Source organism: Corvus hawaiiensis, chromosome 26 (genome assembly GCF_020740725.1).
Source record: "Corvus hawaiiensis isolate bCorHaw1 chromosome 26, bCorHaw1.pri.cur, whole genome shotgun sequence".
Taxonomy (NCBI): Eukaryota; Metazoa; Chordata; class Aves; order Passeriformes; family Corvidae; genus Corvus; species Corvus hawaiiensis.
Genome location: NC_063238.1, coordinates 43,995,703 through 44,023,591, shown reverse-complemented (window position 1 = coordinate 44,023,591; position 27,889 = coordinate 43,995,703). Strand labels below are relative to the sequence as shown.

The 27,889-nt window shown below is 49.3% G+C and overlaps 1 protein-coding gene and 1 long non-coding RNA gene across 5 annotated transcripts; both read left to right on the top strand.

Annotated features, from left to right (window-relative positions):
- Positions 1–51: 51 nt before the first annotated feature.
- Positions 52–27,429, top strand: TOP1MT (DNA topoisomerase I mitochondrial). Of its 4 annotated transcripts, XM_048287090.1 has the most exons (15): positions 52–260; positions 1,295–1,410; positions 2,662–2,783; positions 3,312–3,434; positions 3,780–3,967; positions 4,715–4,859; positions 5,595–5,738; positions 6,224–6,409; positions 6,908–6,976; positions 8,120–8,234; positions 8,711–8,838; positions 9,487–9,581; positions 10,044–10,193; positions 26,077–26,196; positions 27,117–27,429. In XM_048287090.1, the coding sequence occupies exons 1-15, from the start codon at positions 214–216 to the stop codon at positions 27,349–27,351; spliced, it is 1,983 nt and encodes a 660-aa protein (XP_048143047.1). In that variant the 5' UTR covers positions 52–213; the 3' UTR covers positions 27,352–27,429. The 4 variants fall into 4 exon arrangements, with proteins under 4 accessions (XP_048143047.1, XP_048143048.1, XP_048143049.1 ...); XM_048287091.1 differs by lacking the exons at positions 26,077–26,196; positions 27,117–27,429 and adding an exon at positions 15,557–15,759 and having other exon boundaries at positions 52–370; XM_048287092.1 differs by lacking the exons at positions 26,077–26,196; positions 27,117–27,429 and adding an exon at positions 10,395–10,592 and having other exon boundaries at positions 52–370.
- Positions 16,329–23,143, top strand: LOC125317328. The gene is made up of 3 exons (XR_007200021.1): positions 16,329–16,408; positions 18,512–18,523; positions 23,132–23,143. It is a non-coding gene; the product is annotated as an uncharacterized LOC125317328 (long non-coding RNA).
- Positions 27,430–27,889: the final 460 nt, after the last annotated feature.

Genomic DNA, 27,889 nt, shown 5'->3' with positions numbered 1-27,889 from the left:
CACTTGGTGTCACTCTCTCCAAGAGTTCCCCAAGATCTGGGTTAGAGCAGGAGGAATTTTGGGATGCTTTTTTGGGAGCCTGTGGCAAACCCTGATCTGGGAGGAGATGTTATCCCAGACAGGGATATCCATGGATACCTGGAGCTTTGAGGTGGCTCTTGGAGGATCCAGGCTGACGTGAAATGTGGGATTTTATATTTTTTTTCCTAACGAATGCCTTGTTTGGAATGGCTGGATCCCGGCACAGAGGAGGGAGGCCGGTACGTAGGAATTTCATCCCAAAAATCCCATCCAGGACTGCATTTCCCATGAGGAAATTCCCATGGGTCCCCCCCCTTGGCCTCCGGATGGGCTCGGGGGGCTGTGGAAGGTGAGTGTGGGGGATGCTCTGCCGGAATTTGGGATCCCAAAGTTTTGTGATCCTGACGCTGCCTTTCTCCGATGCTTTCAGCCCAAATTCCTGGAGCTTGTTGATTTTCCTTGAATATTTCATTTCCTCTGTTTTTACGGCAAAATGCACCTTTGGATGCCAGGGGTTTATTCCACTCCATTTCCCAAGGGGAGGGAAAAACAATCACACAAGAAACGGGAATTTTGCTTTCTCCGTGTGGAATCTTGCTGTGTTTTCCCAGAAATCCTTGGCTTTTTTTTTTTTTTTCCCCCCTGGTGGTGCTGGGTTTAAGAGTTTCTGTGTTTTTTCCCCTCTTTTGAAGTTCTGCTCCTGATTTTCCGGATGGATCTTTCAACAATTTTTTTTTATTATTTATTTAATTTTGTTGGAATTTTTGTTGCTGCTTCTTAAATCTTCCCAGTTAAAACTTGCAGTGACTTTAAAATCCCGTTTGCTCTGGCAGGAGGGAGATGCCTTAAGATCTTATTTGCATTGAAACCAAGTTATGAATATTCATAAGGCACAGATTTCCCGGAGAATCGTGGCTGCCCCATCCCTGGAAGTATTCCTTGCATTGGATGAGGTTTGGAGCAACCTGGATTAGTGGAAGGTGGCCCCGCCTGTGGAAAGGGGTTGAAATGAGGTGGCTTTTAGGTTCCCTTCGCTCTCCCCCTGAGTCCTTCCGTGTCACCACACCAAACATTCCCTTCCTCAATTCCCTGGATTCCATTCCAGTCTCTTTCAGAGAACAGGGAAACTGAGGCAGCAGCAGAGAAAACGGGATTTCACCTGGAGTTTGTGCCAGCTGTCACTGCTCCAAGCATTTTCCCGGTGTGACCTTGGGAGGAGGTGCCGGATCCCAGATTTGGGATATTCTCATGGATTCCTGTGTGTCTGTTCCAGGTGGGAAGAGGAGAAGAAGGAAGATGGAGTCAAATGGATGCAGCTGGAGCACCGAGGGCCCTACTTTGTGCCCCCCTATGAGCCCTTGCCCGAGGATGTGCAGTTTTATTACGACGGTACATCCGTGGGGGGACCTGGCGCTCGGGGTGGTGCCCTCTCCTTAGGGAAGAGGAATATCCCATTGGAAAAGCCATGGGGTCGAGCTGGAGGATCTTACACATGGCTGGAGTTAGGGGGTTTTTGGGGAGCTGATCCTAATGGCTGTTTTTTCTCATTAAGCTGCATTTTTGGGTTTGAGCTTTGTCAGCTCATCCGTGTTTTCCCACAAGCTGGAAAAAATGGGATTTTACTGATCCATGGCCTCAGTGACTGACACATCCAAGGATTTGGCTGGGCTACTCCAAGCTCCTGATGTCCCTAGGCTCACTTCGCATCACCTTAGAGCAGCTCATGGCGTCACTGGCAGGACAGATCCAGGCCTTTGGTGCCTCCTTGTTTTCCTGCCATTCCTGCTGGATTTCCTCCCTTTCCCTGCCCTCAGGTCATCCCTGAACTCATTTCTGATAGATCAAGGGGCGGGGGCAGTAAGGACGTTGTGGGTTAGCCAAGGGATCACATTCCCATGGGATCTTGGTGATCCTCAGTTCCCTGTGGCTTCCCATGGGGGTTTCTTTGCAGTAGGAAAAAGCCCAGTTTGGGAAAAGGAGGTGCCCGGAGAGGGCATTGCTGGGAGATCCATGGGGCTGTCAGGGATTTTGGCTCCATGAGGAGGAGCCTTGACAGGGTTTGGACTTCTCCTGTGACCTCGGAGTTGCTGGAGACACCGATGGGTGTTGTGTGGATCTGGGCTGGTGGCTTTGGACTTTGGCATCTTTGATGTTGACTTTTTTTTTTCCTAAAAAAAAAGTCACCGTTCCTGGATGGAAAAGTGTTTGTGGACAGACAACAACCCCAAGCAGGAAGGGCCCATGGATGAGCTGGTGTGTGTGGGTTGTCATGGGGCTGCTCCAAGGCTCCATTCCCTGCTGTCCAGGAATCCCAAAAACCAGTGGTTCAAGTAGGATTCAACCACACCCTGGATCTCTGCAGGGTGCTTTTTCCTTAAAAAAAGCTCTTTCTAGGTAATTCCTAGGATGAGCCAAGATATTTCTTGGTTTTGTTGTGTTTCTCCAGCCAAAGGGTTCAGGAGGGGATGGTGGCTTTGCCACCTCCAAGAAATGATTCAGTATCCTTAGAAAAAGCTAAGAAATTATCCAAGATTCTACCCAGAGAAGCTGTGGCTGCCCCATCCCTGGAGGTGTTCCAGGTTGGACAGGGCTTGGAGCAACCTGGGATAGTGGGAGGTGTCAGTGCCTCTCTTTTCCCAGGAAAACCCTTGAAGCTGAGCCTGGCCACGGAGGAAATCGCCACCTTCTATGCCAAAATGTTGGATCATGAGTACACGACCAAGGAGATCTTCCAGAACAACTTCTTCCATGACTGGAGGAAGGTACCTTCCCTGGGATTGCTCCTTGATATCCATGAAATCCATCATCCCCAGGCTGTGGTGCGGGATGGAGGGAATGGGAGCGGGATTTGTTCCTTATTTATAATTAAGGTTCTAAATCCTGAGTTATTTCCATGGTTTTTTTTGTGGATTTGGACTGGGATTTGCTCTCTGTGCTCTCTCTGAGTTTTAGTGATGGAAGCAGGTGGTGGAGAGTCTTGGAAACAGCTCCAAAACCAGTATGGGGACACCAAAGGAATGAAGGAATGACCTCTGATCCCAAAAAAGAGCAAAACTCTTCCTAGGGAATGTTTACACCTCCCAAATACCTTTGGTGCTGTCCCTGCAGTTGTGTTTGGGGGCTTTTTTCCATATGCGGTTCTTCCACCCTGGAACTGGCTGTGATTTTTCCGAGGAATTGGGATGTAGGTCTCTGCTCCCTCTTCTGGGAAGGAGAAGCCCAAGCAGAAGCTCTGTGTGGAATTAGTTTTGCCTCCTGGCTTTTCCCAGTCCTCCTCATTTCTTTCCCAGGAAATGACCTCAGAGGAGCAGGAGTTAATCAAGGATCTGGACAAGTGTGACTTCAGGGAGATCCACAAATATTTTGTGGAAAAAAATGAGGCCCGGAAAGCGCTTCCCAAGGAGGAAAAGCAGGTGAGGAGTGGTTCCTATGACATGTTTTGGGTACAGTTTTGGGAATTTTGTCTCTTCCTTGTTGTCTTTCCTGGTGTTGTGCCTTGAGCTTGGAGTTCTTCAATCCAGCTCTGTCTCCATGGCCATCACCCTCTCTTCCTGAATTTTATCAGCAGATCCTGCACATTCCATGGCTTTACTGGGTGCCAGTTTTCCTTGGATGATGTTTTGGAGTCCTTCTCTGTGCAGAGGATTGTGGACCTGGCTAAGGGAATGGTGGCACTTAGACTTGTTGCTTGGAATGTTAAAGATCCCTTCCAATCCAGTCCAAACCGTCCTGATTTTTTTGTGGTGTCCTGGTTTCAGAAGCTGAAGGAGGAGGCGGATAAGATCCAGGAGGAATATGGATACTGCATCCTGGATGGGCACCGGGAGAAGATTGGCAACTTCAAAACTGAACCTCCAGGGCTCTTCCGTGGCCGTGGGGAGCACCCCAAAATGGGGATGCTGAAGAAGAGGATCATGCCAGAAGATGTCGTCATCAACTGCAGCAGGTGAGTTGTCTTGGAAGTGCTGAGCTCCTGGGACGTCCTTTGGGATTGGGGGCCCAGAGTTGGGGTTTTTCCATCTTCTACAATTCCTGTTTTCCATACCCTGAGAGTATTTTTCCCTCTGAGTTATGTGAGCTGGACTGGTCTTAAGCCACCCATTTGGAGACCTTGATTTAAAACATTCCTCACCAGTCCAGAAAGTTTTCCTGTTGTTCCCAGCATCCAAATGATAAACACCTGGTTATGGGAAAGGTCTGGAGCACCGGGAGCAGCTGAGGGAGCTGGAGGGGCTCAGCCTGGAGAAAAAGAGGCTCAGGGGGGACCTTATTGCTCTCCACAACAGGAGGGTGGATCCAGGTGGGGCTTGGTCTCTTCTCCTGGATAATAAATGATAGGAAAAGAGGAAATGGCTTTAAGTTGTTCCAGAAGAGGTTTAGGTTGGATAATTGGGAAAAACTTCTCCACAGAAAGGGTTGTCAAGCACTGGAAGAGGCTGCCAGGGCACTGGTGGAGTCACCAGTCCTGCAGGGATGTGAAAGCTGTGTAGATGTGGCACTTGGGGACTTGTGGGTTTGGTGGTCGTGGCAGTGCTGGTTCATGGCTGGACACGATCTTGGAGGACTCTTCCAACTTTAACGATTCCATGTTGTGGAGCAATTTTGGGTGGATTCCATGTTTTCTCAGTGGTGGTGACCATCCTTGGCTCACCTCTTTCTTCATGGCCTGCGGGCAATTCTGCTCTTCCCACAGGGATTCCAAGATTCCCGAGCCCCCAGAAGGTCACAGGTGGAAGGAGGTGCGCTTTGACAACACGGTCACCTGGCTGGCCTCGTGGACAGAGAACATCCAGAACACCTTGAAGTACATCATGCTGAATCCCAGCTCCAAGCTGAAGGTTGGAATGGTGCCTTTGGTCAGGTGAAAAAATCTGGGAAAGCTGGGATATGGAATATCAACAAAATGTTCCCTTTTTTTGGCCCTTTACTAAAAAGGGGATAAGCAAAATGAAATGGTGAGAGGGAAAGGACAGATGATTGTGAAGCATCAAACTTATTCCAAGGAATGGGTTGCTCCTGGCTGAGTCATCCTGGTGCCACATTCCTCATGTGTGTCCAGGGAAGGCTGCTGGAAGCCAGGAAGGGGCTGAGAAGATCCGTATGGGCCAGAGTTGGGTTGAGTTCATTTATACCAGGAAGTGGAGGGTAGGAAGAGGTGGGATTGAACTCTGTGGGAAGAGAAAGGGGATTTAAGGCTATTTCCAAGGGCTCCAGGAAACTGGGAATGCTGCCCAGGTGTGGACACAACTGAGGAAGTCCTGTGTCAGTCCACATTAGTGTCTGGGGAGCCACCTTTGGCCATGATTTGACCACTTGGTCCTCGCTGTGCTCTGGATGGTGGAGAGCACCCTGACTTGGCCAGGATGCAGATCCAGCACGGCCAGCAGAGGGCACAGAAACCCTGGATGAGCTCTTTCTTCTCCAATTTATTCCCTTCATGGATTTTTCCCAAGAAAACAATGGGGTTTGAGCAGGATTTAGATGCTGGAGGTGTTTCTAGAGCAGGACTTGACTGGTAGGGGTGGAACAAAGATGGGGCACGGAATGGAAAATATCCTGGTTTCCCATTCCAGGGGGAGAAGGACTGGCAGAAATATGAGGTAGCTCGGCGCCTAAAGGATGTTGTCCACGAAATCCGGGCTCAGTACAGAAAAGATTGGAAATCCAAGGAAATAAAGAAGCGGCAAAGAGCGGTGGCCCTGTACTTCATTGATAAGGTATCCACAGCCTCACCCCAGGTCCCCCATCCATGTGGAAATTGGGAATTCCCTCCCCTGAACCACCCCACTTTGCAGTTTTTGGTGTTTGTTGGTTCTACCGCCCAGGGTGGCTCTACATGAGGAATCTGGGGATGATTATGGAATCCTGGAATGGTTTGGTTGGATAAGACCTTAAAGATCATTTCTTTCCGACCCCCTGCCATAGGCAGGCACACCTTCCACTAGACCAGGTGGCTCCAAGGCCCATCCAGCCTGGATTTGAATATTTCCAGAGGTGTACAAGATGAAAATTGTCCCTAGGGGAAAGTGTCCCAGCCCATGGCAGGGGGTTGGAACCAAGCGATCCTGAAGGTCCCTTCCAAATCATTCCGTGAATCTACAGATGGAGATGACCCAATCTCCTCTAGTCCTGGTCCACTTTAACAGCCTGGGAAAGGGGAATTGAGGTGGGATGGAATGGATGACTCTCTGTTTCCTTCCAGCTGGCCCTGCGAGCTGGGAATGAGAAGGAGGAAGGGGAGACTGCGGACACGGTCGGCTGCTGCTCCCTGCGTGTGGAGCACATCCAGCTGCACCCCCAGCTGGATGGGCAGGAGCACGTGGTGGAGTTTGACTTCCTTGGGAAAGACTCCATCCGTTACTACAACAAAGTGTCCGTGGAGAGGCCGGTGAGTGGGGAAGGAATAGAGGAAGTGCTTGATTATCTGGATTCCCTCAGTGTTTATCAGTCCCAAATTTCCATCCAAAACCAGTTACCAAGGTGCCTCCTGTGCTTTAGCCCTGGAGAATGGGAGAAATTTTGGGATAGAACTTTCAAGGTTGTTCTACCCTGGGAACCATGAGGGAGAAGTCTCACCTCTTGCTGGAGCACCCTCAGTTGGCTTGTGGGCATCAGGACTTGAAATATCTCCATTTATCTTTAATTCTTTTCCTTTGCTCATGGGAAAGAAGATTTTAATGCTGTTTGTGGGGAAACTGGAATGTTGGAGATGGGAAAGATGGGGGAAACACCCATTGGCACCTTGAAGTTGAGAGGGTTGGTGGGATGTGCCAACACGAGGGTGAATCAGAGTCCATCCGGAAGAGGAGGAGGCAGAGATGAGGGAGGTGTCTGGAAGCAGTTCATTCCTTGGCTCTGACCAGAGCTGTCCTTTTTCCCTCTTCAGGTGTTCAAGAACCTGCAGCTGTTCATGAAGAACAAGGACCCCACCGATGACCTCTTTGACCAGCTCACTGTGAGTTGTCACCTCGAAGCTTTTCAAACAGCACCGGTGGCCCTGAGGGAGGAGAAGTCAAACCGTGACACCCTTGGCCACCGTTGGTGGTCATCCCTTTGCCTGGTTTTAACTTTCTGCTCTCCAGGGACACCACTGTCACTGTTTGAACACCCTGTGATGTTTTCCAGCCTCCTTCTGCCCTGGAGCATCTCTGCTTCCCTGTGTCCCTGCTGAGGAGCTGGATTCCTGCTCCTTCCCTCCTCCAAGTCATCCACTTGGGCCTTTTTTAGCCTGGGAAAGGCTGCCCACATTTGGGAAATTCCTGGAGGTACCAGACCTCGGCTTTTTGATGCTTTTGCACCTCATCGGGGCTCCACAGAAGTGGGAGAGGTTGCTGGAGGGATGTGCTGCCTTCTCTCCTGGAAAAACCTTCTCCCTCATCTTCCTCAGGATGGGATATGTGATCCATGAGCAGCCCCATGTGCTCTGTAGAACAGAGATGTGATATTGGGTGTGAGGCCAGAAAAGACCTCTCAGATCATCAAATCCAAGCCTTAACCCAGCACTGCCAGGTCCACTGCTAAACCGTGTCCCCCAGTGCCAGTGTGTGTCCTCTTGGACATAGATGCGCAGAAATTGTTGACTTCCAGAGAGATTTTTTTGTGGATTTAGGCGGAATTTCAGGCCAGTTTTGGGTAGATGATTGATCTGACCCCACAAGTAGCTCTACAAGCTTCAGAACTTAATTTTTTTTTAATGCCTAATTTTGGTTGCTTAGGCATAAGATGGTCTGAAAAAAAAAGATTTGTCCCGGCTTCTGCTTGTTCTATTCCTGCTCTTTCATGGAATCATGGAATGGTTTGGGTAGGAAGGGACCCTAAAGACTGTCAAGTTCCAAAGCCCTGCCATGGGCAGGGACACCTTCCACTATCCCAGGTTCCTCCAAGCCCTGTCCAACCTGGCCTTGAACAATTCCAGGGATGGAGCAGCCACAGCTTCTCTGGGAATTCCATTCCAGGGCCTCCCCACCCTCCCAGGGAAGAATTCCTTCCCAATATCCCATCAAACCCTTTACCAGTTTGAAGCTGTTCCTCCTTGTCCTACCACTAGAATTCCTGATGTGAGTTTCCCTACACTTTTCCTCTGTTTTCCCTCCTCCAGACACACTTCCTGAACAAACACCTCCAGGACCTCATGGATGGTTTGACGGCCAAAGTCTTCAGGACCTACAACGCCTCCATCACCCTGCAGGAGCAGCTCAAGGCCCTCACCAACCGTGAGTTCCAGTGGTTGTGGTGTCACCAGCTGCACCCTGGGACCAAAGGGCTCTGGAATGTCCATCCATTGCCTCAGGATCCCTAAAACTGCCCATGTCCCACCTGGGCAGGTGATGCTCCACATAGCAGGGTGGGAGTAACTTATGGGGGTGAGCAGCAGGTTGGGAATGTTGGTAAGTGAGAAATGGTGAACTCGGGGATACTCTGACTAACTGCTTGCCAAAATGGGAATATTTTTCCCTCTTTTCCTTGTGCTGCCGGTTGGTTGCACTATTTTTGCCTCTTTGTGTGCATGAGTGATGAGTCACAGCATCAGGTGGTGGTGCTCAATTGTCCTTCCCCAATTTCTACAACCATGATTGCTCTCCCTGGAGAGAAAATGCGACAGCAACTTGTTTACCTTTCCTTCTTCTGTATTCCCTGCTTTTCCCAACTCCTGGAATGGAGACAGAGTGATGCTTTCATTTCTTTCCAGCTGAAGACAACGTTGCAGGAAAGCTCCTGTCCTACAACCGAGCCAACCGAGCCGTGGCCATCCTGTGCAACCATCAGAGGTCTATACCAAAAACCTTTGCCAAGTCCATGCAATTCCTTCAGGAAAAGGTGAGACAGACCCAGATGAGAGATCCCAAACCTAATCTGGCCTCTGAATTTTATTTTGGGCTGGGGTGATAGCTGAAGGAATTACCTCGGTCAACAACATCAGGGAATGTCCTGGGAATAGTGGATTGCAACCCAGGGGTGGAGAGGGATGTGGTGACCTCAAATACTGGGGGGAAGCACACTTGGCACAGAATTTGGGTGAGTTTTTATGAGTTTGGGGCATTTTTCATCACTCTGTGTGTTCAAACTGAGCTGGGGGCCTTTTGTGATGGCAGCTCTGGCCCAGTTGGATCAAGATCAGGGAAATTGGTTTTCCTGCAGAAAGAGCAGCTTGAAAATACCTCAGATTACCCCTTTTAATTGTCCTCAGCTTTTGCTCACACCCCACTGATGGACTGGGACTTTTCTGAGGTCTCTGGTGCTGTCCCAAGTCCCTCAGTCTCAGGCAGGTGCAGAAGATGAACAGATTTAGGAGCTCCAAGTGTTTGTGGCATCTGGGCTGTGATGATATTTTAGAAAATGCTAAAAAATGCTTGAGCCCAGAAAATGCTGCAGGGACAAGGAATGATGAGGGAAGGAAAAGAGGGAGGAGGTTGAAACCTTCAGGGAGTGTGGAAGTGTTGTCTGACTTTATTTTCACCTTCACAGATTGATGCCAAGAAGAAACAAGTGGAGGAAGCCCAGGAAGAAGTGAAAAAAGCTGAAGATGAGTTCGAAGACACAAAAGATGCCAAAGCAGAAGTGTGAGTGGCTCTTCCTTGGAATCCTCGCTTGCAGAAGTATCCAGAGGGCCCACGGATGGGGAAGATGTGTCCCAACACCCCATCAGAACACGAATGCCCATGTTTGGGATTGGGGCCTTCTTGTCCCATGAAAGATGGTTCAGATCTTGTAGATGGTTCCCTTAAGGGATGCCTTTTGCTATCCCAGGTTGTTCCAAACCTTGTCCAACCTGGTCTTGAACACTTCCAGGGATGGGGCAGCCACAGCTTCTCTGGGCAACCCATTCCAGGATGCTGGATTTTGTTTGCCCAACTTTGGTGGTTGAAATTACATTTTTTATTGTTAATTTTTAATATTACAAAAGCATCTCACCAGATCCAAGTCCTTGAGAAACAGGTTGGTCCTGAATGGCACCTCTGACTCTGCCATTCCAGAGAATTCTTGGCCTTTGGGACATTCTGTGTTGTCTTCTCTGCCCTCAGGAACGTGGAGAGGAAGAAGAAGCTGTTGAAGAGGCTGGAGGAGCAATTGGCCAGGCTGAACGTCCAGGCCACGGACAAGGAGGAGAACAAGCAAATAGCTCTAGGCACATCCAAGCTGAATTACCTGGATCCCAGGATTAGCGTGGCTTGGTGAGTCTTGGGTGTGAAATCATGGAATGGTTTGGGTTGGAAAGGACCTTAAAATTCCTGTTGTTCCATGGGCAGGGACACCTTCTGCTATCCGAGGTTGCTCCAAGCTCCATCCAGCTTGGCCTTGGACACCTGCAGGGATGCAGTGGAGAGGACCCTGCTGGGTAACTGGTCCCCACTGGTGTCTTGTGGTCTGCACAGGTGCAAGAAATTTGGGATTCCCATTGAGAAGATCTACAACAAGACCCAGAGGGAGAAGTTTGCCTGGGCCATCGACATGGCCGGCGAGGACTTTGAATTCTGAGCTGGTGCCTTCCATGTTAAATCCCAAATCCTACTCATTTGGTGCTGTTGGGAAGCCCTTTTTAAAAATTTGCTGCTGCTGGGGACTGAGGGTTGTCTGAGTTTGGTGCCTTTTTTTTTTTTGTATGGAAAAGCAAACACCTGGATTTCCAGTTGGAACAGGTATTGGTGATTGGGATTTGGGACTTTGGGAACTCTTAATTCCTCTTCAGAGTTGCCAAGTACTTGGGATTTTTTTTTCTTTCTTCCTCTGGAGTCTTGGAAGGAGATTAAATAAGAGCCTTAATTGTGCTGATCAACAAGATCAGGTCTAATCCTGTCTCCTTGGGGTAGTGGAGCTGTGCTGCCCTTTCCAGACTGAATGGGATAGATGGGGAAACACAAAGTGATGACAGCAGGAAAACAGGGAACGGCAATAAAAACCCTGGGATTGGGTTAGGGGTGCACTGTGGGGAAAGGAAAAACCTCAGGGTTTTACATTTTGGGGGACTTTGTGCCCTTTCACCTCCAGGAGAGGAGAAAGTTGTGCAATGGCAGGGATATTAAATGGAAAAAATACGGGAGGGAATTTGTGTCATGGCAGGAGAAGGTGGGAAGGGAAGATGTTGGATTTAAAAGCAGTTTCACATTGCAGGGGGTTAAAATTCACCTTGGCCATGAACAAAGTGTATTTTAAGCATCCCCATGCGGTTAAATTTTTGTCTGGGAGAGGACATCTCACTTGAGGCCATGTTTATTCCCTTATTTTCTTCACTTGGCCCTGGCTCAGCTCCTGTATCCAGAGCAGAAACTGAACTGTCCAGACAGAGGTTTAGGAAATAGGAAATTTCCTAGGAAACAGGAAAATGCTGGGCCAGGCTCTGTGGGATGGGTGGTGGGGAGTGGGACCAATATTCCTGGAGCTGTTCCTGTGTTGGGATGATACCTTTGGCATCATCCTTCCCACTCCGGCTGTGAATGGAGCAGGCAGGGATCAACAGCATAAACTGGTTGTGTTTGCTGCTTAACTGCCTGCTTTCCACATCCCCAAAAAGGTCCTATCAGCCCATTCCTGGCAGAATTCCCACATCCCAGTGGATACCAGGTGTGAGCAAACTGTTGCATTGGCAGCAAAACCTTCTGGTACCTCCGGGCTGATGTCCAGGGCTCTGTATTCCAAAGCTCCTGGTGCTTCCCATGTGTTTATTTCCACTCGTTCTCGTGTTGAAATTGTTGCTGTTTTGGTTGGAAATGGAGGGCTTGGAAAGCATTTCATTAAAACTGGGAGTGGCTTTTTTTTACTGACTATCCATGACTGGAGGCTTTTTGCAACTCATTCCAGGTGTGGTTCTGGATGTTCCATCCCTGCTCCAAAGCCAGGTTGGATGAGGCTTGGAGCAACCTGGGATAGTGGAAGGTGTCCTTGCCCATGAATGAGCTTTAAGGTTCCTTTCAATCCAAGCCATTCTGGGATTCTATAAAATAAAGGAGTAATTCCAGAAAGGCTGGGTTTTTTGCTGTCCCAAATGGTCCTGTCCATCTTCATCCTGTTTTTCCTGGAGTCCTCTGAATGTTTCTGGCAATATTCCATAGATCTTTCCCATGGCCTAATGCCCGGGAGCTTTTCCTACTGCTCAGGATCATGTTCTTATCCCAGAGAAGACGATCCCTCTCCCATCCCAATCATTTGGGGTTATTTAGTGGCTCCAAGCAATACTGGTGTGCTAGGATGAACCCTCCTCACTTTGGCCCTTCCAGGCATGGTTTCAACTCTCTTTTTCCAGTGTTTTTCCGAAGTCTCCATCCCTGGCAGTGCTCAGAAAACCTCTGGAAATGGCACTTGAGGACATGGTTTAGTGGTGAACATGGTGGTTGGACTTGATGGTCCTAAAGGTCCTTTCCAACTTTCTGTGATGATGTAGGCAGAGGAAAACCTGTGTTTGAGGCTTTGGGTAACCCAAAATCAAGATAATGACAACAAAAATCAGAAAGGCAAAAGTTTAGCATTTTTCCATTGTGATGGCTTCCTCTTTTTCTTTAAAAAAGGGAAGTTGTGGTTTGTGACAAAACCAGAAGTGACACCTTCCCCTGTGACTTCTTGGTTGCCTAATTTGCTTTTCTTAAGAGCCTTTTGTTCACTGTGGGTGGGAGGAGACCTCACCAAAAATCTACCGGGGACAAAGTTGACTGCTCAGGCTGGTGCTGGATGAGCTTAGGCTTGTTCTAGATACATAATGGAGCTTTAAAGAACAAATTAAAAAAAAATCCAAGCAAACAAAAAAAATCCTGAAAAACCATCTGGGGGTTGGGAAGTTTGTCCCCTTCCTGCAGCCTGGGGATGTCCTACATTGATGCCCCTGGGCAGTGGTGATAGAGGGGCTGTTGGAGAAGATGAATTTAGGAGGTGGTGAGAAGTTCCTCTTGCCTTGCTTTGGTATCTGCTGCCCCTGCCCAGACTCTTCCCAGAAATCCAGGGTTGTGATGGCCTTTGGAGGGCTCGAGTTCAACCTTCTCCTCAAAGGAGGGTCAACTTTGGCTGGGTTGTTCAGGGTTTTCTCAAACTTAATTTCAGTGTTTCCACAGAGGGAGATTCCTCCACCATCTCTCAGGGTCACTGTTTTGGAAATGAATCACTGCCCTGGTGTAGGAACCCAGAATGCTGAGAAGATTTCTCTGCCTGTTTTGAAGGGTTCTTAGCCCCCTGAACAACACTGTTTTAGCCTCCAACCTTGGAAAAAATTACCAACAGTCAGACAAGAACTAGAAAATACAGTGGTGTGAATTAGGTGATAGACTACTGTGTAAGATTGTCACAGGGTGAAAAGTTTAGAGGTTTTGGACTTCTCTTTGTAGTAAATAGATAAGAGTAAAAAATATCAAAATGGAGGATTGTTGTTGTTCTCTAAACCTTCTTCTCCTTCTTGTACTACTCCATGTTCTGCAGTAAAAGTAGTTTAGGATGACTGGATAGAGAATTCCGCAGTTCCTGCCTGTGTTACTGAATAATTGGTAGGAAAGTGAAAATAATATACATTTTTAGTAACTATTGGTTAAATTATCTTTAAAAGGCTGTGTAAATCTTGATAATTAGAGACTTCACTCCTGCTTTCTGTGCTCTGTGCTGTACCTGGGTCACGCTGGTGGCTCTGTTCCTCTGATAAGACTTAATAAACAACTATCCAGCAGCATTGAAACTCCAGGAAAAGTTTTGGTTTATCTTTGAAACTCCTTGCAAGGACTTTTAGAAAATTCTCTCCCATCAGGAGGGATTTGATTTATGGCACAGTTCAGTGTCCCCCTGGCAAAGCTTTTCCTTCCTTAGATCTGGTTGGAGTTTCCCTTGATGCATCTGGAAGCAGCTGCTTGTCCTTTGTGCAGAGCCAGAGCCAGATTATCCTTGGACATCAGCTCCATGATTGTCTGTTAAAGGCAGCAACTCCATTTCCCCTCAGCCTGTCCTGTTCCATGGGGTCATTTGGCCCCAAATCTGGGATTTTGAGCTTAAATCAAAGAATCATGGAAGGGTTTGGGTTGGACGAGACCTTAAAGATCATCCCATTCCAACCCTCTGCCATGGGCAGGGACATCTTGCACTATCCCAGGTTGCTCCAAGCCCTGTCTGACCTGGACTTGGACACTTCCAGGGATGGGGCAGCCACAGCTTCTCTGGGAATTCCATTCCAGGGCCTCACAACCCTTACAGGTTCCCAGTATCCCATCTATCCCTGCCCTCTGGCAGTGGGAAGCCATTTCCTGTGTCCTGTCCCTCCATGCCTTGTCCCAAGTCCCTCTCCAGCTCTCCTGGAGCCCCTTTAGGCACTGGAAGAGGCTCCAGAAGCTCTCCCTGGAGCCTTCTCTTCTCCAGGCTGGACATTCCCAGCTCTCCCAGCCTGGCTCCAGAGCAGAGGGGCTCCAGCCCTTGGAGCATCTCTGGATCTTGGAGATTCTCTGGATCTGCTCAGCAGCTCCATATCCTTGTGCTGATGATCCCAGCATTGGATTCAGCTCTCCAGCTCTGGTGACTCCAACCTAAGGATGGCTGGGGACTCTACAAACAATTCCCCTTCCTGCAGAAGTTGTTTGAGCAGCTGGAAGCTCCTATGGGATCCATTCCTGGTTGTTGCTTCTGCCATCAGCATCTTGAAGACTTGGGAATTATAAATCCATTAGCCAGAGCTGTGCTCATCACATCACGAACCTTCCCACGTTGTGCTCTCTCCTTGGGATGAGTCAGAATCTTGTTCCCTGTCCAACAGGTCCTCGTGGATGAACAAACCTCATCAGCCTCCTGTTTTCCAGAGCCACATTCTGTATTTTCTCATTGGCAGGGCTCCTCCCCTCCCCTGGCCCATCAGGTGATCTAAATCATGGAATCCTTTAGGTTGGAAAAGCCCTTTAAGTTCATCAAGTGCAGCCGTTAATTGCTCTGTTCACCACAAGACAATGTCCCCCCACATTTCCATGTCTTTTAAATCCCTCCAGGAATGGTGACTCAGCCACTTTGGGAAAGGGAGCTCATCAGCTCTGCTTGGCTGCTCTCTCATCTGCTTAATGATGGGGCCTTCAAACGTAGGGGACATGGAATTTTGGCTGATTTATCTCAATTGGTGTGGAGAGGGAAGGGGAGGTGATGGGGCATTTTCTGCTCCACTGCTGCTTCTCCCTTGCATCCAATCCCTGGAGCGATGGGATGAAGGGAAAACCACCCAGCTGCAGCCTGGCAGACTCGTGAAAGGTGGGAAACCCCTGTGGGGATTTGAGGAAGGAAAAGGTGAAGGATTTCCAGAGGGTTTTTCCTCCCTGCCCTTCTCCCTCTGAGGTCTGATGTTGCAAAAATGAGGAAAAAAAAAGGGAAATACAGAGCAGAAACTTTGAAGGGAATGTTTTGTCGGCTTGAGAGGAAAGGGGAAGAACATTTGAGGCTGCAGCTGCTGTGATTCAGGCGCTGTCTCTGAACTCCGTGAGTGGAGACATTTCCTTTCCCAACCTTTTTTAGTGGGAGATAAGAGCGTGGCTGTGGTTTGGCATAAATAAAACATGTGCTGAAAGAGCTCCCTGGATTTCTGTCCCTTCACACTCAGCCAGGCTCAGATGGATGGAAAATCAGCCCAAATTGCAGAGCCATTATCCCAGGCCACGTGTTTGGAAGTGCTGATGCCAAGGAAAGTGGCTGCAGGGAAAGCAACCTGAGAGAAATCGGATCCCTGGGATCAGCTGAAGGACTGGCTAAGGAAGGGCAGAGGAAAGGCTTCCAAGGAAGGATGAAATTCCAGGATTTCAGGTTTGTGCCCTGTGAAGGAGAGCTGACATTGGCTGTGGGGTGAGGATGGCTGCACATCCTGGGTCTCCCCCTAGGAATGAGTGGGTAACATCCAGCCTGGCTCTTCCCATCCCTATTTTTGGCCAGTGGACACCTCTGTTACTCAAAACAAAGAATCAGGAGAAGCTCAGCTGAGTTGTCCCAAGCTCTGAGATTGGCTTCTCCAGACCTTAATCCTGAGCCACTGCAAGCTGGGGCAGGAGAAATCCCAATAAATTACTTCGTTAGTATTCTTAATCCAAGTCAGGATTAAACTGCAATTATGATTTCATTGGCTTGGCTCAGGAATAAGCCTTGGGATAAAGGCTCTCCCAGCTGCATTGAGGCTTTTAAGTTCCTTCAGCTGCTGAGAGCCTGGAAGGAAGAGGGATCATGGAATCATGGAATGGTTTGTGTTGGAAAAGATCTTTAAAGATCATGGAATTCCATCCCCCTGCCATGGAGTGGCTTGCTCCAAGCCCTGTCCAAGCTGGCCTTGGAGTACCTCCAGGGATGGGGCAGCCACAGCTTCTCTGGGAATTCCATTCCAGGGCCTCACCACCTTCACAGGGGACAATTCCTTCCCAGTATCCCATCTAACCGTGCCCTGTGGCAGCGGGAAGCCAGTCCCCTTGTCTTAGTGTAAAAAGTTCCTCTTCCAAGTGATGTGAGGTCTCTCCAGACGGTAGGAGCTTCCAGAAGTTCCCTGGGATTGCCCTGTGTTGCAGTAGGCAGGCAGCTGATTACTTCCCAAAAAATGCCATGTTTCCAGGCGTGTGGGTGGAACTCAGGCTGCCCTTCCTCTTGGAAACAGGGCAGACGATTTCCCTGACAGGATGGGATAACAAGGAAGTCTCCAATCCTTTCCCAGGGTCACTTGGAGTCGAATGAGCTCATTCCGTGGAATCTCTTCCCTCTGTTTCTCAAGCTTTTGTTGGGATCTTCTACTCCTGAAGGCTGGATTTGCCGAAGTGGAGGAGAATGGGGTGGCAATTAACTCAACCAGCTTTAATTAGGGCTCCTGCTTCATTCCTGGTTGTCCCCCAAGCAGAAACAGATCCTGACTTTCGCACAGTCCATTCCTGGAGCAGGAAGCAGCACTTCAGTTGGAAGGGAACACCTGGAGGGGTTAAATCTCCACCTCCACCCCTCTCCTGTGCATCCTTGGATCCAAGACAGGATTTCTGACAAAAACAGGCAATGAACTCAAATGTCCTCAAACCCAAATCCTGCTGCTGCTGGGGCTGGAAGGTTGAAGGTGGTGAGGGGAGATAAACTGGCCCTAGAAGGTCTGGCTGCTCTTCCAAGCCCAGGAACTTGGCACAATCCCATTTTTTTTATTTGGCTTCTCTTCCTTTGCCCGTGGGACCCTCTATTGGAAGGCTACAGCCATAATTTCATTCCATTTTTCCTCTAGCCACTTGAGCAGCCTTTGGAGTGTGGCCCTTTAAGCAAAAACCTGGCTGAACTGAGGCTGTGTAACCCCTGACTCCCTTTTGTGATTAAAAAAAAGTTATCTTTATTTTTTTATTTATTTTATTTATTTGATTTTCCTCTCTGTTCTCACATTTGACAGAGCTCCTCCAAGGGGCTGGGCTGGGTCGTCCTCACAGGGCCTTCCTGTGTGCTGGGAAACATAAAATAACACCACAAAAATGACAAAAGCGGGAGATAAAATTCCAGAAATAGAACAGAGAATTGCTCAGTCCAGGTCTTCCTCTTTGAGTCTGAGACAAGGCTGTTTGTTATCCTTTTAATTTGGTATTTTCTGTGGATACTCCTCTGCCCCTCTCAGGTGAGGCCTCACCTGGAGCACTGTGTCCAGATCTGGGATCAGAAGGATGTGGAGCAAGTCCAGAGGAGGCCACAGGGATGCTCCAAGGGCTGGAGCCCCTCTGCTCTCAGTCAGGCTGGGAGAGCTGGGAATGTCCAGCCTGGAGAAGAGAAGGCTCCAGGGAGAACTCAGAGCCCCTTCCAGTGCCTAAAGGGGCTCCAGGAGAGCTGGAGAGGGACTGGGGACAAGGGATGGAGGGGACAGGACACAGGGAATGGCTTTAAACTGGAATACGGTACAGTTAGATGGGATTTTGGGAAGAAATTCTTCCCTGGGAGGGTGGTGAGGGGCTGGAATGGAATTCCCAGAGAAGCTGTGGCTGCCCCATCCATGGCAGTGTCCAAGTCCAGGTCAGACAGGGCTTGGAGCAACCTGGGATAGTGGAAGGTTTCCCTGCCCATGGCAGGGGTGGAACTGGATGATCTTCAAAGCCCCTTCCAACCCAAGCTGTTCCATGATTTTACTACTGGCCACGAGCTTTGAGTTTATAAAACCTCTGGATTGAGGCTTCTTAGATTTGCTCGGACTGAGTTTGTCTTGACCTGCCTGGGGCTTTTCTTCTTTTTTTGTTTTAATCTTGGCTAAGTGGCAAGAGCAATTTTCCTAATTGACCAAGTGGTTCTGGCTAATTAACTCTGCTTTTGTTTAGCTTTGTATGGAGCAGCTGTAGATTTGTATAAATAGCAGCACCAAGGCATAATTCAGTGCAGGATGAAGGATTTGTTACTCTGATCTAAGGACACAGAATAAGGAAATTCTGGCTTGGAGGTCTTGAGGAGGGGAAATGTGGGATGATTGGATGGGGTAAGGCACAGGTTGCCCAGAGAAGTCATGGCTACCCCATCCCTGGAAGTGCCCAAGGCCAGGCTGGAAGAGGATCTGAGTAACCTGGGATAGTGGAAGGTGTCCTTGTCCGTAGCAGGGGGTTGGTTCGAGATGATCTTCAAAGTCCCTTCCAACCCAAACCATTCCATGATTCATCCTTGAAACAGGAATTAACACGCATGGAAAAGCCTCTATCCAGCTTTTCCCCAGGTGTTCTGCATAGGATTAGTCTTTCTTTCCCTGCAGTAGGCAGGACTTGGATGATCCTTGAGCAGCATTTACACCTCAGGATATTCTATGGAGTCACAGGAGAGAAATCCACATGCCCATAGCAGGATCAAGCCCTTCCCAAGGCTCCAAGATTGACCCCAACTGGGCAATCAAAACTGGGGTCCTGGTTCTCCCAGAGTGGTTTCTCCTGACTGGACCCAGCACATCCCCTTTTCTCTAGAACCAGGGAAATCCAGGAATCCCCATCCTGGGGTATTTAGGAAGTCAGTAGACAGGGATGTATTAAGGGCTGGCCTGGGGACTGGTTTTCCTTCTCCTTCTTGCTGTCACAGCTCCCAAAAATCTTGAGCTGCAGCCTTGAAGTGCACTTCACTTGGAAGCTTCTTCTGCCATCCTGATTCCCCAGAATCATGGAATGGTTTGGGTTGGAAATGACCTTAAAGCTTATCTTGTTCCATCCTCTGTGGGTGGGGACACCTTCCACTATCCCAGTTGCTCCAAGCCCCATCCAACCTGGCCTTGGACACTTTCAGGGATTCCAACTTATGTGGACAACCTGTGACAGGGCCTCAACACCCTCACAGGGAAGAATTTTTTCCCAGTATCCCATCTAAATATTCCCTCTACATCCAGCATTAAAAAAACCCCAAACAATTCCAAGATGTTTATTATTTATTCTCTTTTTATGGAGAGCTGACTCATAGCAGGGCTGCTGGTTGGGAACAGGCTGTTCATGGAATTACACAGGGAATAAAACAAATGGAAGTGAGTAGGAGGAAGATCCAATCCAGATCAGCACAGCCCCAGCTCTCTGCATGTCTCAGCCAGATGGAAATTTCAGGAGGTTTATGGAAAAAAAAAAAGTCTTGAAAAATAATGGATTTACAGCTCCAGTGGCATGGTTCCAGTGTCCTCTCTGGAGAAGGTCTGGGATTTTGGATATGAGATTTTCAGGGATGGTCCCACCTGGTCAGGTCAAAGCCACACTGAGGAACGCATTAACAATTAAAAAGTATGGCCAGCTGTGGGATAGCCCTTGGAATTGTGCATGGGTTTTCCATGTATTATTGGTATAGATTCCATGACAGCTCTTCTGCAGTGATTCCAGCCCCACGGAAGCTTGAAGGGCTCCTTTGGAGCTGGACGTCTCTGTTGGATCCCCCCATTAATGTCCCCACTTACAAGTGTAATCCTTTATGTGACTTAATCCAGATCCCTCTGGGATTTGGGCAATACAGGAGTCCCAGAGACACCATAAAACCAGGGCATATCCATAACCAGGGCATATCCATAACCAGGGATTCGGGATGGCCCTGGGGCACCATTTCCCTGTCCTGCTTGGAAGAGAGGAAGCCAAAGGGCAAATACTTGGGATTTCAGCACCTTGGTGTATCCCAGCCCGAGGCTGCCCACACTTGGGTCCTGATCCTGAGTGTCTTCCCCATGGGAATAGACATGGTGAAGCACCTGGACACCTCCAGAGCACCCAGGAATGGGGAAAGTGCAGGAGATTGGCAGGAGCAGCCACAGAGACCGAGTCCTTCAGTGTTTGGCATGCAAAGGGTTTAAACCAGTGTGGATCCAAGATCTTCTTGGTTTCCCTGGAATCTGAGCAGCTGTGAAGGTCTGATATGAGGATAAATCTGTGTCAGGGGGATGGCGGTGATAGCTCACCTTGGTGTCCTGATTTTGAGGAGGTCACAACCAGGAAGGATGCAAAGAATGAGCCTTGCAGGATCGGCACAGGGAAATCCCTGTGGAGAAGGATAAAGATGGAAAAAAGAGGGAAGGAAAAAATCACTGTTCAGTGTCATTGGGTTGAGGAAGGGAGGAGCTGGAGCTCCCACTCATCCAGGAAGTGCTCAACACACAAAATTCCTCTTCTCCCAGGGCCATTTGTCCTTCAAAGTGTTGTCATTCCTGCCAAAAAGTAATGCCATATCTGGCCTCTTCCTCCCTCAAAACTCCACAAAAAATGAAGGATGGGGAACAAGATTCTGCAATTGCTTCACCAGGTTTTATTTAGGACTGGAATATCCCCGGTGCTGAGAACCAATTCCATCCTGCAACCTCTGGTGCGCTAGAACGGGGTGGGGGAATGGCAAAACAGAGATTGGGATAGATGGAATTATCTGGGAATCATCTGAGATGCCACCTGAGAACGGGTGAGGCAGGTGTGTCACCCTCTGACCACAGGGAAGCTGAGTGGGTGAAAACTTCAGGACAAATAACAGGAAAAGGTCCCATGAGGCCAATCCATGATGTTTCTGTCCTTCCTCATCACCACGTTTCCTATGTGGATACTTTTCCCAAGGCCATTTTGGAGAAGAATCCAGTATAAGGCTCCCAAAAAATGAGCAGATCCCTATTCCTTGACTTCCAGTCTCTGTTCTACATCCAGGAAGACTCAACAGAATATTCCAGAGGTCAGGCAAACAAAGCCACGTTTCCATGGCTCCAACACAGGCATGCAGCGCAGTGTTCCAGAGCCAAGAATAAATCCAGGATCAAGTCCTCATCCTGAAGGATGTGATTCACACACCTGCAAGGGCCTGATCTCCGAGGATAAGCCTGAGCTAGGGAAATAAACAGTTGCTAGGAACATCCCTGATCTGGAACATCATCCACAGCATTTAATTGATCGTTTTAATTGTTGGCACGTTCCCTGGCAAGATTCTAGGATGGATCAACCACCATTACTCCATGGAATATCTGGAATAAAACAAAGGAGGTGGAACAAAGGAAGGATTATTCCCAAGAGACTGATATCCGCCTCTTGGCCTCTGTGCTGGAGATGGTCCTGGAAAAGTTGAATTTACTGCCCCAGCTGTAGCCTATGGATACTGGGACATCTTTTTTCCAGATCTTTGCCCTGACCCAGCCAAACCTCCCATGCTCCAGTCATGCTGCTGCCATGTGTTGGCCATCCAGGGTGACACCACCATCCCGAGGCTCCTGAGGAAATGCCAGCCATGGCAGTGCCACACCTCACATGTGCATCACACATCCCCAAGGCCAGGATGGTAACTTCCCAAAAATCTGGCTCAGTGGGCCACTGGCAGCCCCCAGAATGGGAATTGACCCATTGTGCACCTCTGTCCATCATCCTTCTTGTCCATCAATCCACTCCTCCCAGTGGAGCTGTGGTGGACCACTTCCCATGGCCTTGGAGATCCTCTTCCTGCTGTCAGTGAGGAGCAGATTTGAATCCCTGGTCAGGCAAGAGATATTTGTGTCATCAGTCCTTGGAACTGAGGGAATAAACCCTGTTAATCATGGAATGGTTTGGGTTAAAAGGGACCTTAATGATCCTCTTGTTCCAACCCCCTGCCATGGGCAGGGACACCTTCCACTAGACCGGGTTGCTTCAAGCCCCATCCAACCTGGCTTTGAACACTTCCAGGGGCGGGGAGTCCACAATCCAAATCATACTGAAGAGTAACACAATTATTTTTCCATTTTTTTCCACAAAAAACCAGTCAAAACTGGTGAAAACATGAGGACTGAGCTTTTCCAGGGTTCTCCCACTGCTGCACGACACTGAGCCTTGGCTTCCCAGGCTGATTTCCAGACTCCCCCAAAGAGTCACTCCTGATGCCACGATGAATCACACTGGCCAATCCTTATTCCCTGGAACAGGTCCTGCTCTTTGGTCGCTGCCTTGTGACACCTGGCAGCACTGACACACCTCCTCCGGCATTCCCAGGGCACGCAGTCCCCAAGCCTGGCACGGTTTCATCTCTTGGGCAAGAGATGTGGTTTATCCTCTCCACGCCCAGGTGTAGATCCATGGGAGAGGAATGGCTGGAGCTCCTGGGGTTATCAGGGCTGACTTCCCCATCCTGTTGATCCAGTTTTACGTCAGCAGAGCCGATGGTGTCAGAAACCTCCAAAATATCTGACAATCGACCAAAAAAAGCTCTCCGCAAGAATCCCCCCACCTTTTGTTTCCTTGGAAAGGAAGATGTGGTGGGTTTTGGTGTCTCTTTGAACTTCCTCTGGCCATGCCTTCACTGTGATCAGTGATTGATTCCACTTGATGCTCTGAATGTCTTGGATGAGCATCTCCTCTGCTTCAGGGAATTTTGTTCACCTCACTTGGCTCCTGCCAAGAAAATCATGTTGACCCCCAATCATTTTAACCTTCACCTCACCCAATCTTTCTTCCACACGTTTTTGGAGCCTCTGCCTCTTTTTCTTCTGCTTCTCCATCTCCTAAAGCCCAGGCTGTGTGGATCTCTGCTCTCTTTTCCTGCAGGAGGGAGAAGGATGGGATAAGCAGACATCTGATTGCCCAAGCGGCTTCACTCCAAGGGGCTCCTCCTGCTTCACCCTCTTTGGTGGCTTGGTGATTCATGGAGATGTCTGCTGATATCCAGCACTAAATATCCTGATAACTCCTTGGAAGCACAAGTGGGACAGGCAGTCAGCTGGAAGCCCCAGAACGAATGAAGTTGTCAGCTCCAGCTCCACCCCTTTCACGCAGAGAAATCCTAAAGGCTGAGGACATTTTTGTCTGACTGGTATTGAGCAGCACTTTGAATTGGATGCTCCATGGAAAAGGGGGACAAAGGTATTTTTAACCCTTGCTGGAAGTGTTCAAAACCAGGCTGGATGGGGCTTGGAGGCACCTGGAAGATGTCCCTGTCCATGGCAGGGGGTTGGAATGAGATGGTCTTTAAGGTCCCTTCCAACCCAAACCATTCGATGATTTTATGATTTAAGACTTTGCAGGTAACCAAGTTATGCATTTCCTGTCCCCATGAATATCCAGCTTGGTTTACCTTGACTGTAGATGTTGGGAGTTCTCCAGGCCTAGCCCTGGAAATGCACTTGGCACAATCCACCCAAACAATTCCATTAATTTATGCTACTTGTTCCCATTTTCCTTTGAGAAAAGGAACTCTTCAGCCACAGATGCAATGATCAGAACAAACCCCCCACCCAGACATCAGCAGCACTGCTGGCCTGACCAGAGATGAATTAAAGGATTAATCCCAATGAATGGTGTGAATTCCTAGAGTGCTTTCACTGCTCCCTGGAATCGCCAGCCCAGCCTGAAGGCAATGCTGAGGTGAGAAAACAACCCACGTGCATTCCTGGCCTCTCATCTGATCCATCATCCCTGCCCACTCTTTCCAAATCATTGGCTTCCTCATCACTCCATCCAAAGGCAGGGAAGATTTATATCCTGTCCCCAGGTGAGGGTGTTTTTCCTGGGCTGCGGAGACAACCGGGAGAAGATGAAGTTCTCCCTCCTTGCGGTGCTGGCTTTGGTCCTATTTGCAGCTCAAGGTGAGATTTGCTCCTAGATAATGTATAGCTGAGTGTTTTAGAGGTAGGTATGCCTCATATCCAGGGAAAGAAATCATGGAAGGGAGCTCCTCAGCTCTTGCAATGGTGCAGGTGAAGGACACTGCTCGTTTTGGAAGTTTTTATCTGGAAACTCAGTCTGGGTGTGCAAAAAGTTTATTTTCCAACGGGAAATTTCCCTGTCCTACTGGATTTTTATGGAAACGAGACAGAAAATAGGAGGCAGTTCTCACTGTTCTGCCTTTGAGAGACTTCCCAGGGAGTTTTCCTGTCGGGGTGGTGCAAGGCTGTGGTTATTCCTAAATTTTGATGAAGACAGTACAATGCTCTGTGTTCCTGGTCCACGAGAACAGGGCCACACCTCCAACATCTGCCCTTGTGCAGCTGTTTCTACCCATCTCAGAGACCCCACAGCTTGCTGACTTCAGAGATTTTGGGACAAAGTCAGGGAATTGAGGAAAAGTTGGGATGTGGACGGAATGGGTTAATGATGGTGGGTATTTGCAATGTAATTTGTTTTAGATGGTGCATTTTATTTCTTGGAGAGATGGTAAATTAAATCAGAGCCTTTTAAAGGAATATGATCCTATATCCTCTATAGACCAGAGAGAATAAACCTTATCCTCATTTTGGAGAGCGGGACGGGCTGTGCCAGCGCTTGGAATTGTGCCACACGTCCGGTGCAAAAAAAAGAATTCCTTGGAATAGTTATTTCTGGCCCATTGTGGCCTAAGAATACCTTTCTGCTATTTAGCTTTGTTCACTCACCAGAACAGTGATCCTGACAGATTTCCAAGTGTTAACAAGGCCTGGGAGACAGGGAGGTTGTCCTCAGTGCCAAAATGAAGCCTGGCCTAATCTGCGTTGGATTATCCAGGCAGTAAAAATTAAGCATTCACTGCACGTGTCTTAGGGCTGAATACTCACAGCAGAGAGTAAAAAGTCCTTCTCCTCATCTTCTTTTTCCTTTAAACCAGGTTCTGGATTTATTTTTTGAGGGCACTGATATCCCACCCAAACACAAAGGCGTGGGAGCCTGACTTTAGGCTGTGGAGGTCCCAATTAATGCTCTTCATCTGCCAATGCTTTCTGCCTAATTAGGCTGCAGTTTAATAGTCCCCAGCAAGTAGAAAAGGTGACCCCAGGCCTTGGGACATCCTTGGAAACTCCTCCAGGAGTCCCTGCCCTTCCCTGCTCCAAGCATCACATCAAACCCAGCACCCTTGGCCTATCAAATTGAAGGAGGGGAGATTTAGGTTGGATATATGGAAAAAAATCTTCCCTGTGAGGGTGCTGAGGCCCTGGCACAGGGTGCCCAGAGAAGCTGTGGCTGCCCCATCCCCAGAAGTGTCCAACGCCAGGCTGGATGTAGCATTGGAAGAGTGGATTCAGGTCCTTCAGCTCCATGGCTTTCATCAGACCTGCACCTCATGTGTTTGAGACTCCATGAAAAGTAGGGGATAATTTTTGCTGCTGGCATTTCACAGAATCCCAGAATCATTTAGGTTGGAAAAGACCTCCAAGATCCTTGACTCCAACCTTTGGCTGATCACCACCAGAGCTCTGAGTGCCACGTCCAGGCATTCCTTGGACACCTCCAGGGATGGGGTCTCCATCACCTCCCTGAGCAGCTCCTTCCAGTGCCTGACCGCCCTTTCCATGAAGAAATTCTTCCTGATGTCCAACCTGAACCTTGCCTGGTGTAGTTTGAGGCCTTCTCCTCTTGTCCTGTCCCTTGTTCCTGGGAGCAGAGCCTGACCCACCCCTGGCTGCCCCCTCCTGTCAGGGAGTTGTGCAGATCCAGAAGGTTCCCCCTGAGCCTCCTTTTCCCCAGGCTGAGTCCCTTTCCCAGCTCCCTCAGCTGCTCCTGGTGCTCCAGACCCTTTCCCAGCTCTGCTCCCTTCCCTGGACACGCTCCAGCCCCTCAATGTCTGTCTTGTCATGAGGGGACAAAACTGGACACAGGATTTGAGGTGTGGCCTCACCAGTGCCCAGCACAGAGGGACAATCCCTGTCCTGGTCCTCCTGGTCACACTGCGGCTGGCACAAACCAGGATGATTCCATCTCCCTCTTCCATGTTTTGTGTCTCTTCCTGCAGCAAATGCCCTGTACTGCTACACCTGCAACTGGGAACAAAGCAACTGGAGCTGCCTGAAGGCCGAGAAGTGCTCAGACAAGGACGAGTACTGTGTCACCAATGTGGCCTCCGTAGGAATCGGTAGGTGCTGGCTCTGGATCCCCTCGTGGGGGCTCAGGAACAGGACGTGAGGTTTGGGCTGGATTTTTTATGGGCTGAGGAGCTGTTGGGAAGCACCTGTGGGAGGTGGAGTCCTTCCTAACCTAGCCTGGCAGTGCTGGAGGTTTGAAATCCTCCTCCCCGTCACACGTTGAGATTGTTCTCTTCAGCTGTTGTTTTATTCCTGCATGAAAAATCAAGGGACATTGAAAGAAGAGGAAGGATCCTTCAGAGGAAGGATAAATAAATTTGAACCTTGATTCCTTGTTCCCTGGGAGCAGAGCCCGACCCCAACCTGGCTGCACCCTCATGGAGTTATGGAGAGCCAGAAGGTCCCTCCTGAGCCTCCTTTTCTCCAGGCTGAGCCCTTCCAGCTCCCTCAGCCTCTCCTGGTGCTCCAGACCCTTCCCCAGCTCCATTCCCTTCCCTGGACACGCTCCATCTCCTCAGAGTCTTTGTTGCAGTGAGGGCCCAAAAAGTGACCCCAAGATTTGAGGTGTGGCCTCACTGGTGACAAGAAAGGGGAAAAATCATTCCCCTGGTCTTGCTGGTCACACTATTTCTGATCCAAGCCAGGTATAGAGTGGAACAGAATTATTTCCCTCAAGCAGAGAAGCCTGGAAATGTGATTTAAATCCAGGAAGGAACGTTGTCATTGCATACCTAAAAATGTCTTGATATGTGGATCCATGCTGGGAAGTGCTGGATGCCCAGCATGGATATGGAATTCCTTGCGTAGGAGGCCACCAACAATTCCTAGGCTGTGGTGGGGCCAGGATGGCTCTCATGCTGATGTCTGGGGCTGCGGGGGGACAATGGGACTCATCAACCCAAATCCATCTGCACAAGGATCACTCAACAAATCCCACTGCTAATTCTGTTCTCTCCCTTCTCTGGGCCAGGCTTTTTGTCCTTTTGGAAGAGGATCACCAAGAAGTGCTCCGACACCTGCCCACACCACAACTTCAAACTGGGCCTGGCCACCTACACCTCCTACTGCTGCCAAAGCTTCCTGTGCAACCTGAGTGCGTGCCCGGGGCCCCGGCTGGCTCGGCCATGAGGTGCCAGGGAGGCCCATTCCATGTCCTTCTTCACCTGCTCAGTGGTGCTGGGAGAAAATGGATCCTGAAGGACTGAAGAGCCTGGCCAGATTCCCCCAGGAAGGTGTGGACATCAAACATGAGGAACAGATAAAGTGTTGTGGTCATCATCTTGCCCTGTGGTGTCTCCCAACCTTCTTCTCATTTTCTTCTCAACCTTCAGCTCTGTGGCTCCAGTATCCCCACCAGAGTTCTGAGTGCCACATCCAGGCATTCCTTGGACACCTCCAGGGATGGGACTCCACCACCTCCCTGAGCAGCTCCTTCCAATGCCTGACCACTCTTTCCATGAAGAAATTCTTCCTGATGTCCAACCTGAACCTTCCCTGGTACAACTTGAGGCCATTTCCTCTTGTCCTGTCCTTTTTTCTCTGGGAGCAGAGCCTGACCCCTACCTGGCTGCCCTCTCCTGTCAGGGAGTTTTGCAGAGCCAGAAATTTCCCCCTGAGCCTCCTTTTCTCCAGGCTGAGCCCCTTTCCCAGCTCCCTCAGCTGCTCTTGGGGCTCCAGACCCTTCCCCAGCTCCATTCCCTTCTCTGGACACGCTCCAGCCCCTCAATGTCTTTGTCCTTCAGC

Excerpts from the sequence above, each read along its gene's own strand:
- TOP1MT (XM_048287089.1), top strand. The coding sequence starts at position 183 with ATGTGGGATTTTATATTTTTTTTCCTAACGAATGCCTTGTTTGGAATG. Across the intron at positions 2,784-3,311 it reads TCTTCCATGACTGGAGGAAG|GAAATGACCTCAGAGGAGCA; the intron begins GTACCTTCCCTG and ends TTTCTTTCCCAG. Across the intron at positions 8,839-9,486 it reads TGCAATTCCTTCAGGAAAAG|ATTGATGCCAAGAAGAAACA; the intron begins GTGAGACAGACC and ends TCACCTTCACAG.